The 19,258-nt window shown below is 32.6% G+C and overlaps 1 protein-coding gene and 2 pseudogenes across 1 annotated transcript; 1 reads left to right on the forward strand and 2 right to left on the reverse strand.

Annotated features, from left to right (window-relative positions):
• Window positions 1–5,888: 5,888 nt before the first annotated feature.
• On the reverse strand, window positions 5,889–7,040 carry LOC148194014 (uncharacterized; annotated as a pseudogene).
• Window positions 7,041–7,920: 880 nt separating this feature from the next.
• Window positions 7,921–9,920, reverse strand: LOC148194015 (protein ANTAGONIST OF LIKE HETEROCHROMATIN PROTEIN 1-like; annotated as a pseudogene).
• A 6,629-nt stretch (window positions 9,921–16,549) lies between these two features.
• Window positions 16,550–18,565, forward strand: LOC124832096 (beta-1,2-N-acetylglucosaminyltransferase II). Its single transcript, XM_047306219.2, has one exon. It carries the CDS (start codon window positions 17,038–17,040, stop codon window positions 18,334–18,336), a length of 1,299 nt encoding a protein of 432 aa, XP_047162175.2. The 5' UTR covers window positions 16,550–17,037; the 3' UTR covers window positions 18,337–18,565.
• Window positions 18,566–19,258: the final 693 nt, after the last annotated feature.

Below are 19,258 nucleotides of genomic sequence, written 5' to 3' on the forward strand. Positions count from 1 at the left end.
CCTTTTTATGACAACAGAAACATGGCACGTAGGCCTCTGAATCCTTCACCTTCTCTTACGCATGATATGCCCAATTTAGTTAGGGCTATATAGGTGATGGAAGTAGCCTTGCAACAACAAAGTGTGTTGATGGCACAACAACATCAAGCTGCATTACAATAAATGGACATTGTCAGATTTTCAAGCGAGGCCTCACAACAACACTTGATTTTCATTCAACAACTTGAGTCTTCAAGGGTAGCATCTAAATCTTCAAATATATGGAGTTTGGAATATTTTTGAAGACACAATCCTAAGAGATTCAATGGAAAGGGAAGCCCTAATGAAGTGGATTAGTGGTTGAAAGATCTGGAGAGAGGTTTTTATTCCAAGTTGTGTCTTAATGAGAACAAGATCTCTTATGCTACCTACATGCTATCTGGAGAAGTTGAACACTAGTGGGTGAGGACTAAGATATGGTGAAGGAGAAGGTGTACGACATCACATGGAGTAGCTTTAAGAAAAAGTTCTTAGAGGATTAATTTCCTGATAATGTGAAATATGCTAAAGAGGTGGAATTTCTACAATTGGTCCAAGGATCAATAGTCAAATATGCTAAAAGGTTTAAGAATCTTACACATTTTTGTACTTTGTCCACCAATGAGGTGTGGAGATGTAGAAAGTTTTGGGATGGCCTCAGACAAGAGTTGAAGGAAAGTAATTGTTCCCATGACCATTAAGGATTTTCCTACTTTAGTTGAGAATGTAAGGATGGTGGAGAAATTGAAGGAAAAAAGAAATTTGGCAATGAAGACTCCAATGGAAGGCCATGATCCTAGTAGACCAAAGAAGGCGGGATAAAGAAATCTTATTCTAGACCACCAAGCTTTAGGGGTGGGGTGTTTTCTTCTTACTAACCACAAGAACAACCATTAAGACAACAATCATAAAAAGGAGAGAGATGTTTCCAATGTGGGGTTCTCATATGAGAAGAGATTACCCTCAACTTGATCGTTTTGTGAGATGTTTCCATTGTCAAAGAGAATGGAACTATGCTAATCGATGTCTCAACAGAAGGGAATTATAGGGATTTCCATATCACAGTAACAATGACAACAAGGAAGAAGAGAAGGTGACCATTATTAAACAGTTAGGAGGGTTTATGCTTTGTCAAGGGTAGAAGTTGTTTGCTTAGGTAATTTGATAATATGGGTGTGTTTTTTAGCTGGTAGGAATTTGTGGGTGTTGTATGATTTTGAAGTTTGATCTTGTAGTGACAACTTTAGGCTCTTTCAAGTGTCTACCTCCATGGTTTTTTCTAAGTGTTCTATTGTGGTAGAGGGATGTAAATTTAAAGTTAACTTAATTTGCCTATCTCTACAAGAGTTAGATGTAATCTTAGGAATGAATTGGTTATTTTCTATTCATATCCTTAGTGATTGCAACCATAAACGAGTAATGTTTCCTAAGGAACAAATGTTGCCTTTAGTGCTAGCTTAACAGGTTGCTAGTGAGTAAAGAGGAAGGGGTGTACTATTTTGTTATACTCACACGTAAGGAAAAAAGAAATGAAGATCTAAAGGAGGTGATAACAATGGTAAGGGAGTTTATGGACGTATTCCCAGAAAAAGTACTTAGGTTGCCTCCAATCCGAGAAATGGAGTTCCCTATTTATTTGGTGTTAGTAGTTGGACCAGTATCACTAACTCTCTATAGAATGGCTCCAACATAGGTTTTTAAACTAAAGAAGTAGATACAGGAGCTGAGAAACAGTTTATACGACCTAGTGTGTCACCTTGGGGAGCGTTGGTTTCGTTAGTGAAAAAGAAGTATGAAAGCTCAAGGTTGTGCATCGATTATAAACAACTCAACAAGTGACCATAGCAAACAAGTATCCATTGCCAATGATAAATGATATGGATCTTAGGAAAAAAAAATAGTTGTATGACAAACTATCGAAGTGTGAATTTTGGATGAAAGAAGTATAGTTTCTAAGGCATGTTATATCAACTTAAGGTACATCGATAGATCCTATGAAGGTAGAAGCAATATTAAAATGACATTGTCCTAGTCAAGTGTATGAAGTAAGAAGTAAGAAGTTTTTTGGGATTATAAGGATATTACAAAACGTTTATAAAAGGCTTTTCAAAGATTGTGGCACCTTTAACAGTCTCAAAGAGCAGTTGTTTGTGTGGAAAAACATGTATGAGTAGAGTTTTGTAGAACTGAAGAAGAGGTTGAGTAGTGCCTTTGTATTAATCATCGTTCACATAGGAAAACCTTTTAAGGTTTATTATGGTACTTCTTACCAAGGAGTGATTTTTGTGCTTGTACAAGAGATGAGAAGAATTATCCTACTCATGACTTAGAGTTATCCATAATGGTGTTTACCTTGAAGATATAGAGAGACTATCTTTATGATGAACAATTGAAAGTATTTAATGACCAAACGAGTTTAAAATACGTGTTTGATCAAATGATTTATATATGAGACAACATATGTGGATTGAATTATTGAAAGTCTATGACTTTCAGCTAAAATATCACCTAGAGAAAGCTAATGTAGTGGCATATGTGTTGAGTAGAAAGACAATCTAAATCTCATCCTTTATGATAAAAAAGTTAGGGCTAATAGAGCAACTTAGGGATATGAAGTTGAATATGGATTTAGGTGATAATTCCATTAGTTGTAGTCAATTGACTATCACTAGTTATTTTCTTGAACTGATAAAGGACAAATGGTTAACAAATTCAAATATGAGGCATACAAGGAAATTTGTAGTAACTAATCAGGCCAAACACTTTGATATTAAAAATGATAGAATGATAATGTTTACAGAACGTGTTTGTGTGCCAAAGAATAAGATGATAAAGAAGATGATGCTAAAGAAGGACAATAAATACCATATTAGTGACATAATATATATATATATATATATATATATATATATATATATTAAATATTAAATGCGTCCTTCTTATACCTTCTATAAAGTAAGAGGTTTGATATCTTGTAATATTGTTTTTTCTTTTGTTCCTTTTTCTTTTTCTTTTTTTGCTTCTTCGTTTGGAGTTATTCATTATTTATACTAAAATGAAAGTGTGAATTTGTAAAAATATTTTGTGTTCCTTTGAATTAAAGGTGATGAGAGCATGAAAATTTGAGATGTGTCTTTCATATCATCTTATGTAATAAGAAGAGATTTGTGGATAAATTTATTCATTTGACAAAATTACTCTTGGTTTACCTTTAACACATGCAACCATGTTTGTTTATCCTATGTTTTTGCTTTTCTTTAATGAGTTATTATTTTGAGAGTTTCCTCAAATACAATTTAGCTTTCTTTCTTGCACAACATTTACCATTAATTACATTTAAGAATAATAATAATTTCTAGAAATATAAAACATATCTTTTACAATTATTATTAATTATCAAATATTACTAGACTTGTTTCCAAAATAATTAATAATATCTAAATATTTAATAGCAAGAAATAATAATAATAATAAATAATAATAATAATAATAAGGATTAAAAAGTAATTTTACATATTAATATACGTTTTATTATGTCATAATTATTCCATCACTTACAAACTTTTTCAAATTTTATTCTAAATCCATTTACTTTTATTTTCAAATCTCAATGCTCTTCCTCAGATTCATTTACTTAAGTAATGATTCCTAAAGTTTGGATTTAACTACTCAGTTCATTAATCATTAATCAAAACTTTTTGTTGACTATATATATATATATATATATATATATATATATATATATATATATATATATATATATATATATATATATATATATATATATATATATATTAGTTAGTAATAGATGAAGCATAAAATGGGGGTAAGTCTTTATTCCTCATATTCCACATAACCTTCTAAGAGCAATAAAGATCATTCATAGTTTTACCCTACTACATGGGTTTTATTATAATGTCATATAACAAATTTTATAAAAATTGCTATTGACTATGGTACAGTATTTATAAATTTCAAATATATATTACTTCCAAATAATCATTTTATTTAATAAACAATAAATTATAAATTATAATTATTATTATTATTATTATTATTATTATATATATATATATATATATATATATATATTTCTTTCAATGAAAATAATAATATAATTTTAAAATATTATAAAAGGTATTGTAAATATTTAAATGTTACAATGGTTATGTTAATTTTTGTTTAATTTTTGACATAACCCTTGACTAAGGAAAGCGGAAAAACATGGCCACAACCCACTTAATTTTCTACACACATTTATGTATTTTAAAAGAAATTGCTTTTTATCAATTAACGGCAAAATACTAAATGCATATTCACCTTTTTAAAAATGTATAGCAATAAATATATAAAGAAAAAATAAATTATTTATCTATAGTTAATTTGTATGGAAAATAAATAATTATGACAATATATAAAATTTAATGTCATAAAAAGTTTGGAAATATGGCCAATTCTTTTTTTTAAAATTATGATTTTAATTATAAATTGTGTAAATAATTTATTTTACAGTGTGAATAGTTATTTCTTACTTGAAACAACCTTTTCATTTTGTAAAACAATTTTAATTATTTTTACAATTATAAATAATATATATAAAGTTAACTTTCTTAAAATAACTTTTAGAGAAGTATACCACCAACAATTTTACTTAGTTCACAACATAAAAATATTTAATCAATACATATTCATTTAAGTTTTTCAATATTTATATATAATTGCATATAATTCAATTTGAATTAGATTGAATATATATATTGTTTTTAAATCAAATCCAAACATAAATTCAATGAAACTAGAAATTATTTAATTTTTAGATAAGTTTTTCAGTTTTTACTACGTTGGATTTTAAAAAATATTTTATATTGTAGGAAACAACTTCATTACGGTAATTATAATTAAAAAGAGTTACAATTAGTAACTAACTATATCATGATTAATAAATTAAGAAATCGGAAAATATAAATATAATTGATGTTACATATATAAAATTTTTATACCACTTTTAATTTATATTTGAGTTTTTTTGTGTTTAGGTTAAAATTGTTATTATAACGATTTAAGCAATAAATCATCGACTCTAAACAGTTTTGATATCACTTATGAATTTTTTCATATTAAAAATTATTAGGAAAATGTTATATATATATATATATATATATATATATATATATATATATATATATATATATATATTATATTATATTATATTAAGTCTAACATATATACAAATTTTATAGCACTTTTATTCTAAAACCTTAAGGCTTTGTTCTCTTTAGGTTAATTGGGGGAGATAATTTGGGTGGATTTGAGGGTAATTTTGTAGTTGTTTTTTTGAGTGGATTTGTGGGTAATTGAGAATGGATTTGGAAGTAAAATTTGTGAGAATTAGCGTAGGATTTGATTGATGTGATAGATTTAAAAAAATAGTTTAATTGTTAGAAATGAAAGATGACCAAAATGTCCCTAGGTATAAATATAATATAAAATGTAATTTATTAATGTTATATTTATTTGTAAAAATGTTTATATAGAGACAAAAAATATAAATAATTTATAAAATAATTAGAAATTAAATTATATAAATTATAATGTAGTATAAAATAAATTTATTTTTTCAAAATTTAGTATTTGTTTGTATAATAATTTACAAGCAAATCGTAAAAAATTTTATCGATAGGTAAGTGAGAGTGATTAATATTAAAGAAACAAATAATTAAATGAAATTATAATATTGAAGTACGTCAAATAAGTGACAACAATTTAACATACAAATATTTCTAAGGTAATAGGTAAGGTAATATATCAAACACACAATTCAATTTAAGGGAAATTAAATAATGTAATACATAATCGGAATAAAAATTAACTTAGTCATCGAAACGGTGAAGAATCTTGTTAACATTGTGATTGAGGTTAGCAAATTGACGGTTCATGTCCAAAGAAAGGTTTGCCAAGTTATCTTCAATATGTTGAACCCGAACCTGCATTTGTTCCATTCCCTACATTCGATGTTGCAAGTCTTGTACACCTTGCCACATTTGAATCATCATATTAGGATTTGCTGGAGGTGGAGGAGGCTACACAGGGTATTCATGATGGTCTGCTTGGTCTTCTTCTTCATCATCAGCATGACCGTGTTGCCAAACACCGTTGACATTAACAATATGCATCCTCTTCAAAGAATTGATTGAAAAGTGATGTCGGGACCCTATCTGAGTGCACGCGTCGGCATCAACATGAACTCCACAATATTGCAAGATCCGTGTGATAAGGACACCGTATGGGAGGGGTGTGTCACTGGCCTTGCATTTAAGCATATGCTGCATGATGTGATGAGGCCAATTGATAGATATATTATTTTTAAGTACCCATATCATAAAAATATCTTCCTGCAATAACCTAGCAAAATTCCCAGGTCGTGGAGTCAACATATGCACAATAACATAATGCAGAAGCCTGTCATTCATATTCAAACAATCAACTGTTAAAACACCGTGACCGTCCTCCAAATCTGGTATAACCATAGTAGCTAATGCCATGTCGCGGTCATATGGAAAGTCGTCTGGGATATTTGAATAACACAATTTCTTACCCTGGTACTTCAAGTTAGCTACATTCAACCAATCAGCAGGTTTCAATCTAATTCTTTTCTTGTTCACCTCACTGATCAAATATCCATTTCTAGATATCTTCAGATTGGAATAAAATACTTTGATTAAATCTGGATAGTAGGGTCCCTGCAATGTAAGCAATTCCACCACCCCTTGAAATAGAAGATGCTGTTGAAAATATAACCCTGAACCAGTAAATGATTCAAAATTCATTATCTTGGGAACAACTATACTCCTTGTATAGAAATCTGCTGCATAGTTTTCCATTTGATGACTGTGCGTGAAGAAACGACTCTGATCTAATTGTTCCTGTACAGATGGTCTTACATGGGGTGCATGTTCTGCCTCAGTGAGGGTTTCTTTTCCCTTACGACTTTTTCTTGGCCTTTTGGTTGATGATGAGGCCATTTCACAGGTTCTTGAACAAAGTCATACATGAGACAACAACAAAGTTAGTGATAATAAATTACTTATATTTAACAATAAGAGTGAATAAGAACAAAACATTACATCGTAACCATAAACATAATTTTAAAATCAAAGATGGATAAAATAAAGATAATTCGCAGTTAAAGTCACTAAGTCATCAGTACACATAATCATAATAATAGTAGTGATATAAGCCTTCCTAACAATCACCGCCCGATATCATTTTACATAATTTATTCCACCGCTTGTGTGGTGGAAGTCCCATCAACCTCTTTGTACATGTGGGGTTTCCACATAAGAAATCATAACATTGCTCTAGCAAATTTTCATCAGCAATGTTCATAGCACTAAGCATTTCATAAATGTCCACCTCTGTATATGTGTAATTGGAGTTGCGACGGAGTATTTGATTTCTGTCTTCCATAGCTGTTACTTGACGCACGGCTGCATCAGAGATCACACCAAAATGAACATTTGATGAGCTAAGCACACCAACAAAACCATCCAGCCTGGTCGTCAACTTATCAAATTGAGAATCGATAACATCGACCATAGGTGCCTTTCTTTTTGAGCCGCGTGAAGATGAAGTACCACCGGATGGGACAGAAGGCACAGATTGAGTCTGTCCTAGACTATATTCATCTACAGATGGAGGAGGAGATGGTGGGGTTGGGTCTCTATACCTCGTCCAATCAGACTGCTCTGGAGTGTACTCAATATTTTGGTTCAAATCAACACTTACACGAGGCCCAACTCGCTGTCTTCGTGCTTGACGAGCTGTTCGGACACCAGAACCTGTAGCTCGATCAGCTGCCCATAACTCAACCATTAAATCATAGTGTTTTATGCTATTAACTCTCTACTTTGCCGCAGTTGGCTTGGACTGAAACATGTACAAGAAACAAACTATGAAGATATGACTTTTAATAAAAACGACATAAATGTTAGTGTTGGTATAAATACCTGAATCAGGTCCATCCAAACTTCGTCCTCAGCATGAAATTTCATACTAACCGGGTTCCACGCAAATCCACTTAATCCAGAAAACAAGTCATGTACCTCACGCCATTTATCTTTCAAGACTTTCTGACGATTTTTTACATTATTTTTCGTAATTACGACATACCCACAGCTATGAAGATGATCAACTATGTTGCTATATGCCTGGGAAGTCCAGCTACCGTCAACCCTATTACCGATTCGTGATTCCTCAATCATACAGTGTAGAAGATGTGCGTCCATGTCCTCTGTCCACTTCATGAACTCTCTAATAGGAGCAGAGGACTCAATGGCGGCTGCCTTACCTCTATTCATTTTAAACCTATTCCATCAACAAATTTGTAAGAAGTTAAATAGAAACATCCTTAATATAATGTTGTTGTCATACACATAACATGAAATAGTCATACAATGCATTAAAATACAATAACTACGAGTTTTGATAATCTCGCCACATATGGTCGGCTATAGAATCCCTAATATTACTACCAATCCTATGGTCCTCTTCTCTATCTTGAGATGATGAAACATTATGGTCTTCCATTTCATTCAACTCGTTATCAACTTCATGAAGTAATGACTCATCGTTATCCACGCCACGAAGGAAGTTGTGTAATATACAACAAGCTAGTATGATGTCTGTCATTGTCTCCAACCCATAGTGTGGTTCAGTGCCACTTGCAATGATAGGGAATCGTTTTTTCAAAACACCAAAAGTTCTTTCGATAACATTTCACAGAGATGAATGCCGGTGATTAAACAACTCCCTTGCATTTTGGGGTCCTCTGCGTGTATATTCTTTGAGGTGATATCTTACGCCTCTATATGGAGTCAAAATTGTGGTTTTCAACATGAATCCTGCATCACCGAGGTAGTATTTTCCTACAATTTTGCGTAGAGAAAGATAATTAGTGACTCATACAAATAAAATCCTCGACATCGCTATGTAAACACTGACCTTGCGGGATAACCAATGGGTCATCTCGATCGAGAGCATTTTTTAAAATTCTTGAATCAGATGCAGTGCCTTCCCACCCAGCAAGAACGTATGTGAATTTCATGTCAAAATCACACACAGCAAACACATTTTGTATTGGCCAATCTTTTCTTCCTCGAAATCTCGCAGCTTCACTTCTTGGCACCTTAACCCTAACATGAGTACCGTCTATGGCCCCTAGACAATCCTAAAGAAAAAAATCATAACTAATCATTTAATAACATTAAATTTTTACCATCCTTGGTTCAAATAACTTTTACAATCACAGGGAATAACTACCTTAAAGTAAGGATAAAATCGATTGTTGTTCAACACATGTGGATGTACCTCATTTTCTGATGGTTGAATAAGAATTTCAGATTCTAAACTTAAGATAGCGTCCAGGACATTGTGAAAGTGTCTGCTAACCGTCGAGCCTGACCGATGCCAAAAAATGCAACACTTCGATTCTTAACATTATGGCCAATTATATGAAGAAATTCAGCAACTTGTTGTTCCACGGTCGAACGAATGGCATCCTTAACTAACTCTGTTGATCTTAGTCTCTCACAGAGATTAATAAATGCCTCTGGACCCATCCTAATAATGTCGCGGCATCGATTAGTGTGAACAAGATATGACATTAATTGCTCCCTACGACGATCTCTATCAGGTAGGTAATTGCTTATACTACTGCAATCAGTAGAGTACATATTCAAGATACTCAACGCGTGTGCAACAATGCATAACATTGTTAATGCCCCCAATGAAGTGGTTATTTGCAAGTGTTGACGAATCATTGCTATAATATTGAAGTTTACACCAACCACATCGTCATCTACTTCTTCACGGTCCAAATATGATAAATCTATAATTTCTTCCATCTAAATTTACTTAAACAATTAAACATACTACAATAAAAGTTTAAAATTCAAATATTCTATAATAAAATACAAATATACATTAATACATTCAACTAATGATTATAAAAAAAAAATAACATAATACCACAAAAACATTTAATATCTTTCTTATTAACTAGGTACATATACGTATAACAAATTAAATTAATATTTGAAATATTAATACGTTAATATATTTAATAAAATACAAATATAAATTAACATAACATATATGAAATAAATTATCTTATACTCCTAAGGTACAATGTGCATAATTCAATAAATCATTCAAATAATTATATTATACCCGTATAACAAATTAAATTAATATTTGAAATATTAATACGTTAATATATTTAATAAAAAAACAAATATAAATTAACATAGAATATATCACATAAATTATCTTATACTCCTAAGGTACACATGTGCATAATTCAATAAATCATTCAAATAATTATATTATACCCAAATAATGTAAAATACTTACCTCTTCAACACGTTCAACACCTATATGCACACTTGAAGATGCTTTCACCAACAATTAAGCAACCACACAGGCACCTCTTTCCTATGGAACCTGCAAGTTGGCACAAAAAATTGTAAATTCAAACAAGATATGAATAGAATAAATTTTGTAGTACGTGTAACTCAGGGACATTAACAGAAGTTGAAATCAGATTTCAAACAATTGTGACACAAAAATAATTTCAACTTGTGTTTCTAGATTAACTATTGATTCACAATTTTGATAGTTCACATTCATTTTTTTTATAAGCATTTTCGTAAGATTTGAAAAAGTTGCTCACTTCTAACCATATCTGGATTCTGAACATGTTCAACCATTTTTGACATCAATGCAAAATAAACACATTGGGTACAACCTATTTGTTTTCAAACTTTATTTCAAGTACAAGTCTTAGCACTGTAGGTGTAGCCATAACACTACTTTATTACTAAGATTATAGATATAACTTCTTCTTCTATTCTTGCCACCACCACTGCACAATTCATTTCATTATAACAAAGTAATACGAGAAGATGTTGTTCCTTCACCTACACCACATTTCCTACCTTTGGACTTCCAAATCTCCACCACCTTCACGCTTCTTGGTCCACCACTATAAACACCTCAATTCCCAGTGAACACCTGCATCAGAAACCCACTGTCAGACCACGATAGATCACCCAGTACCATCCACTCCTCATATAATCAGTACTCCCTTGCTTCTCCACCATTGTTTCAACACAACTCTATCTTCCCTCTCCGCCTTCTTATCTCTCACATGGCCTCCGCCACCCTCACCTCCTCCATAACTCTCTGCAATGCCAATGAATAACAACCATTACAACATAACTCTTGTTAACCACTCAAAAACACTCACCACTACCATACCTGTCCACTTCGGTTAATCATCTCCTCCTCGGTGGCATCCAAGAACAACCGTCGTGCACCCCATAACCTGCTCCAGACACCGGCCAAGCACCCAACACAATTTCACTCATTTTTCAGTCAACAGTGTAACCGGTTACCTGTGCCCGTAACCGATTACATGACGCAGTATAATTTTCTCATACAGACGTAACCGATTACGTCTAGCGTGTAACCGGCTACGAAGCCTCCACGTCCACTGTTCATCATCTTCTCCGCCTCTCACGCACGACTTTCGTCTTCTTCTTCAACCCTTTGCTTCTTGTTCACATCACCACGCACTTTCTGATTCTTCGTCCCATTCTACACACCTACTAATGCAAACGAACACATACATGATAATGGCTTGAACTTACCTCACCACCCTCTTCCTCGTCTCAGCAAATCGCAAGATACTTTGAACACCAGCAACCACTCTCCACACATTCGCACATACCTCTCAAACTTGCAACCAATTTATTATGCTTCTCCTCCCTCAATAAATACAACCACACCTACCCACTACCATGCGCGTGCTTGGTCCTATGGTCAATGTAGCTTTCATATTCAACACTGCACTTTGACTCTGATGCAGTGCAGGAATCTTTGTTGTTCATTGCTTTTAGAACGCAAGGTAACATCACTGAGCCTGTGTAAAGCACACGAATATTTCTAAAACCACGCCAAGCCATGCACTCTCGTGGTTCAACAGTGTTTGATCTGCACTTTCTGAGCAACGTACACGCTTGGAATTTAATTGATGTCTGAAGGGCACACTGGACTTTTTACATTCAATCCACGCAAATCTCTCCAATTTTGCGAGTGATGAAAATGGGGTGTATCCCGCAAATTCGTCCGCGAACATCCTTCCATTTCAGCTCAAAGGAACAACACAGCAACCGCAAATCGTCGCTCTCAAATTCGCATGAACAGTAATTTCTCTTCATGCGAACACAGGCTAAAATAATTTTTTTCATTTATCATGGTGTTTAACTCTATTATTACTATATAATATAAAATTTTGATTCATAAATTATTCCTAACAATATTAATAATGATACAAAATATTATATTTTTAAAATAAAAATTACCTTTTGTCCTAAGTTTATAATTTTGTAAACTCATATTATCATAATAAAAATATTATAATTTTTAAAATTTCCATGTCAACAAGAAAAGTGATGTAATATCCCAGATTATATAAAATTATATAATATAGTAGTTCACATTTTAATATAATAGAATAGTTAGAAAAGACTTGCAGATAAAGTCTTAAGGTTACAATCATCCCAAAATGGCTATAATTTAAAATTTCAAACTCAAAAGAGTATTTCAAAAATACACAAAAAGTCCTATGAATCCTAACTAGGCTAAGCAGTGGCGTCATCTTCCTCCAATGGCCTGCTCTAGAGGCACTTCACCTACCTCTGTTCACATCCAAATGGATGATCATTGCAAAAAGGACACACCACACACAAGCAGACACAAAACAAACAGAAGAGTGAAGCTAGATATACAAAAATCATGTTATAACAATCACACACAACATACAAGTTTAATTCCAAGTTACTGGATCACATAACATAACTTGTTACACTTTAAAACTTGACTCGTCCGAACTTAGAATGATTGTCGAGCTATGACGGGTCATGCACTCGTGGTGGCTTCTACTGCTTTGCAAAGCCATTGCCAATGGGTTTCACCCTACCACACTCACGAGGTTAGTCTGTACCACGCCTTGGAGCATACTGGAAGCCTCTAAGACTAAGCCCTCCTGATACTGCTTACGACATAGATCAATCCTCTCTAAGTGAGAAGAAAGACTATTGGAGCTTCAGGATAACCCCCAAGACTGAGCTTCCATGCACATCATTCTAAACATACCAAGGGCACCACCATGGATCCTCTCCTTGAGAATCATGGAATTATGTCCATTAACCACACTTTCACTTTAAACCATATACATCACTCTTATATTCATACACTTTCACTTTAACCATATACATCAATTACACTTTACATCTCAAACAACATTGTATTAAAACCAAACCAAGATAAGGAACAAAGAAGCACATACAACTCAAATGATTCGCTCAACGCACCTGATTCGCAAGGCGAGACAAGAGTTGCTCGCACATCGACACCTCTCGCTATGCGAATTAACTCGCAGAATGCACCAGACTTCAAACCTCTCGCATAGCGCACTCAGGTCGTTGTGCGAGAGCTTATGCACAGAGACCAACCCCCTAAAACCTCTCGTTATGCGCCCAATTCGCCTTTCGAATTAAACTGGCAGAGGCTCCAGGCCACCACCAGTCGCACAACGACCAAATTTGCTATGCGAATCACCAGACAAAGAGCAACACTCTCTAGTCATTCGCACAGCGAACCAGCTCGCACAACAAATGACTCAAACAGAGAGCACACCCTACAGGGACTCGCTATGCGAGACCATTCGCATAGCGAGTCTGCATAATCTACAGAACGCAAATTCTGCAGAATTATGCAACTCACACACCCTTTACCATTTCTAGTCATTCTCCCCAACTTCTAACACCCCTAATTCGTGTTTTATACTTAATTAAACTTATCTAGTTGATCCCAACCCTCCTTACCAATCTAGAGTGATTAAGACTCAAATTTAACTCTAAAACACCAATTTCCACAACTTAGGGACCCAAATCCAATTCTACTACTATGAACATGTTATTGACCATTTTAATGACTCAAACAAGTCACAAATAACCTCCATATACTAACCCAACAAGCTACAAGAGCCCTAGACTCCTAACTCTCAATTTCCCTATCTCACTTCCTCCAAAGTAACTTGAAACACTCCCAAAACTCCAAATTTTCTATCTAACCAAAGTTATAGCAGATTCCACACTTCAATTACTTCCAATTTGATCAATTATAACAATTCAAATTCATCCAAATCAATTTCAGACATCATAACACAATTTCATACATTTCAGTTTCAGCACATACCAAACCATATACTTAAGACCTAAAATACCACTCAAAAACAGCACACCAAGTTAAATTTTAGCATACATACATATCATACCACAAATTTAATGAAGTATTCTAACTTCCCTTATCTCAAAGTTGAACTGCCCAGCTCACAAAGACTCCTCAACAGTACCTTGAGTGGTGAGAAACCTAAACAACACCCTACAAACCACCATTGGGTGATCAAGAACAGCTCTTAGAACTAGAGTTTGACAGCAAAGTAGAGAAAACGTTTCTACTTACATGCAACTAGCAGAACCACATGTTCTAGGTTCCAAAAACAGCGGAGGAAACAGGAAGAACTACTTACCGGTCAGAATGAAGAAATTGATCGATCAAATACGGAGTCCTCTACGTTGTAGATACTTGGGCACCACCTGATCGAAAATTAAATGGCTCAAAGAGGAGGAATGGTAGAGAGAAGGTAGAGAGAATTTGAGGAACTAAGTTCTAGAGATATTAGAATGCTTAAGCTAATGGATCAGGATATTTGAAAAATCTATTTAAAGTCTGGTTAATAAACTTTTTTACTCTTTTAACCCTATTTTCGAGATTCTCACCAGTGACATATTATAAAATTATTTATGTAATCTAACAAATAGAACTATAAATGAAAAGGAAAAAGGTAAGGATTAAAGTTTAAAATTACAAGAAAATTGTGAACAATATATCCTTGTTATCTGCAGCAAGGTAGAAGATAGTTATAAAATTTCATTGCCTTTGTTTACACTAAAACTTATCTCAAACATTGTAAATTATAAACAAAGAGAGAGCCAATTTAAATTTAAAGTGATTCATGTAACCTACCTTTTAGACATTCTTTCAACACTAAAGTTATTAGATGATTCAAATTGATTCATAACAAAGTCATTCAACATTTTTAATAAAGATTTATTAGTGACCAAGTAAAATGAACATTTGTGAACTTTCAAGTATTTAGATGCATAACAAAAAAGAAAAATGAAAAAAGAGAGTAAAGAAAATAAAAGAAAAGAAAAGACATACAAATTGAACTTTATAATCCCTACATTTGAATGGAATAAAATAATTTAAACAAAGAATAATATTACTTTTTATTGTAATAAAAATTCAAATAATACAAAATTTAATATTTTTTTATTAAACAACTACTATATTAATATTTATTCAGTGATTATTAGGTTAATATTTACCAATTAATTAATTATTATTTATTAATTAGATAAATAATATATTAATAGTTATTAATTAAATAAATAATATTAGCAATTTATTATTCATTAGTTAAATAATAAATATATTATTTTTTATTAATTAAATAATTATTAGGTTAATAGTATTATTTAAAAAATTAATAAGTCAATTTTTATTGAAATAAATAATTTACAGATTACTATAATATTTGTTAAATAATTTATATATTAATATTTTATTAACTGAATACTTAATAAATTAATAGTTATTAACTAAATACTTAATAAATTTTATTAAGTATATTTCTTCCACTTTTTTATAAAATACACTAAACTTAAACAATGAATCCACTATTAAAATCATAAAAAGAATGAAGAAATAAAGGAATTTAGAACTAAAATTAAAAGTGAGACAATACCAGTTATATTTCTTTCAATAAAGGCCAAAACATTAAAAAATACAAAACAAAGTTTGTTAAGAGGAAGAATTAAAAAGGTACCATAATAACTTACTCTAAGAACAAACATATTTTTAAAATAGTAAAAAAATACTATATATAAAAAAGAGAAAGACACAAAATTTACAAGAACAAAAATTCATAAATAAATTAGGAAAAATAAAATGACAATGACTTTTATATTAACTATTGGAAATACAATGTGAATCTATTATTTTTTATGATAACAATAAATAAATAATATAATAATTTTTTATAACAATAAATAAAAAATAAAAAATTAGATATTATAATTATTATTAAAATGAAAAATATTATTAAATTTAGAAGAAAAATCAATATTAAAATAATTGAAAAAATAAATACTCTTTATTAATTTTTATAATACTAGAATTACAAAGTATTTAAGGAGAAATTATGATAAATTATTATGAAAGCACATAATAAAAGTAAAAGTAGGAACCATGAATTTTTAAAGTCTGAAAATTCACTTGTTTCCACTAATTAGCATTAAATTGATATTTTCCCTTGACTTTCTTGCTTCTCATAGCCGTCATACCCGACCCGATCCATCAAATCTTTGGTTTTCCCATCGCCCTGCCTGCAGTTCAAACCTCTCTTTCTGTCGTGTTTTATACGTTTTATTAAAAAAAAAAAATCTTTTCCCTTCCTCTTCCAAGTCTCCGCCTTTCTCATATTTTCTGCATCCAATTCCACGTTTCTTCTTTCCACTCCACTTTTGATCCCATACCCAAAAGGGTCGTGCTTATTTTACCACCACAACCTTGGTTTTTGTGTCTGATTCTATTTCCATGGTAGAGGAAGTGCAAAGTTTTGTTCTTTAGCTCCAAGTAAAAGTGCTTCAATCTCTACATCAAAGCCATCATTATAGGTTTTGGGTACTCAAAACTCTTTCTCTTTCTTATGATGTATCTATTTTTTTATCGGTAGTTCATATTTTGTGGTCGATTTGCTTGTATATATCATGTTTGATGTAATTTGTGAATGAATTTAGAGTCCTTCTGACTTGCCACTGTATTACTGTTATGGCTTCTAACAAGAAACCCCGCCTTAGACTTAGAGATGTGGCCTTGTGCCGCCTGTTATCTGTGGTTTTTGTTACTTTATGTGGAGTTTTGCTTCTGATTTTTCTTCTTGCATCAAATTCAACATCAACAACAATTGTGACTCATGATACTGACAATGTTGATGCATACCATCATGACTTGAAGTTTGAGAAGTGGCATGATCTACCCCAACAGAGTGACTTGTCACTTAGATTGGAAAAGATAAATGGGTTGCCTCCAAGAAACTTGGATTTGTATCCGACTCTTGCGAAGGATCATATCATTGTTGTTCTGTATGTTCACAACCGGCCTCAGTATCTTAAGGTGGTTGTTGAGAGCCTTTCTCATGTGGTGGGGGTCGGCGAGACCTTACTAATTGTTAGTCATGATGGGTACTTTGAGAAGATGAACAAGATCATTGAGGGTATCAGGTTTTGCCAAGTTAAACAGATATATGCACCCTATTCACCCCATTTGTTTTCTGATAGTTTTCCTGGAGTTTCGGCTGATGACTGCAAGGATAAGGATGATGCCACAGTAAAGCATTGCAAAGGGAATCCTGATCAGTACGGAAACCATCGCACACCAAAGATTGTATCGCTGAAGCATCATTGGTGGTGGATGATGAACACAGTGTGGGATGGTTTGAGAGAAACGAGGGATCATTCTGGTCATATTCTTTTCATTGAAGAAGACCACTTCATATTTCCCAATGCCTATCGCAACTTGCAGATTCTAACTTCGTTGAAGCCTAAGAAATGTCCTGATTGTTATGCTGCTAATTTAGCACCTTCTGATGTGAACTCTAGAGGTGAAGGGTGGGCAACTTTGATTGCTGAGAGAATGGGAAATGTGGGTTACTCTTTCAATAGAACTGTTTGGAAGAAAATACACAATAAGGCTAGAGAGTTTTGTTTTTTTGATGACTATAATTGGGATATCACAATGTGGGCAACTGTTTATCCTTCATTTGGTAGTCCTGTTTACTCATTACGAGGTCCTAGGACAAGTGCTGTTCATTTTGGGAAATGTGGCTTACATCAGGGTCAGGGGGAGAATAAGGCTTGCATGGACAATGGCATGGTGAACATTAATGTAGAACAGCCTGACAAAGTTTCTAACATTGAATTAGATTGGAATGTCCACACATATGAGAATCAACCTGGTTATAAAGCAGGGTTTAAAGGCTGGGGAGGTTGGGGGGATCATAGAGATCGTCACTTATGTCTGAGTTTTGCCAACATGTACCAATCTACACGCATTGCCTCACCTATGTAAGAGTTAGTTTTTCTGGCTGCTGCATCTCTTCTCTCTTTTTTGTTTGTTGTTAAGATATCTTGTGAGAAGATTAGGTTTTAAACACACGAATTGATATTAGACATTCATAGAGGTGTTAGGGTTGTTGATCACTTAGACAGACATCATTGAATCTTGTGTACTGGTTGTAACATTGAATGGATAATCATTAATATTGGTTGTTCCTAATATGAAGGAAGCCTTTGTATTACGTGAACTACTCTCTCACTCTCTCTGTCTATGTGTTAAGTTATAATAAAGTGCATGTTTTTGGCCTTTGAGAATTTTAGTTTTCTGTATTTGTTTCCTACCTTGTTTCAGAAACATGAAAGTAAGATTTATACGCTTCATTGTATTTTTGTTCGTCCTTTGCCGTGAGCTCAAGGATTCAGCCAGACACTGGATTCTACTTTTATTTGTAAGCTAAACAGATGGGGTTATATTACTATTGATGTTTGAACACATAACATATGGATTCAATCATTGATGTCATTGATACTCGGCATGATAAGCATGCCAAATGTAAAATACCACATAAATGCTTCTAATTTTGCTGTTGACTCAAACACTGGAACAGTTCAATTGTGTGTACTTAAGATGGACAGGAATGTGTAAGCACAAAATGTAACTTAATAAAGAGCATCAATTTTGTTTATCATTGCCTCAACAGTGTTACCTAAGAAATAAAAAGTGACAAGTTTTTATAGAAAATAACACTCTTTAACACTGAAATTTTATGCTGTTTGTGGAAGATAGAACATTCTTTTGCTGTTAAATAAAACTGGAGGCTACATTTTATTAGTTCAACCAGTTTTCATTAATTTCTTCAAGTTTTTCAAGTTGTACTATGCATACAAGTTATTCATTGGCATTGTGGCTTAACAATTTTTAAGGGCATATGCAT

The sequence above is a fragment of the Vigna umbellata genome, chromosome 8, assembly GCF_029865625.1.
Source record: "Vigna umbellata cultivar VRB3 chromosome 8, Vumbellata_1.0, whole genome shotgun sequence".
NCBI classification, from domain to species: domain Eukaryota; kingdom Viridiplantae; phylum Streptophyta; class Magnoliopsida; order Fabales; family Fabaceae; genus Vigna; species Vigna umbellata.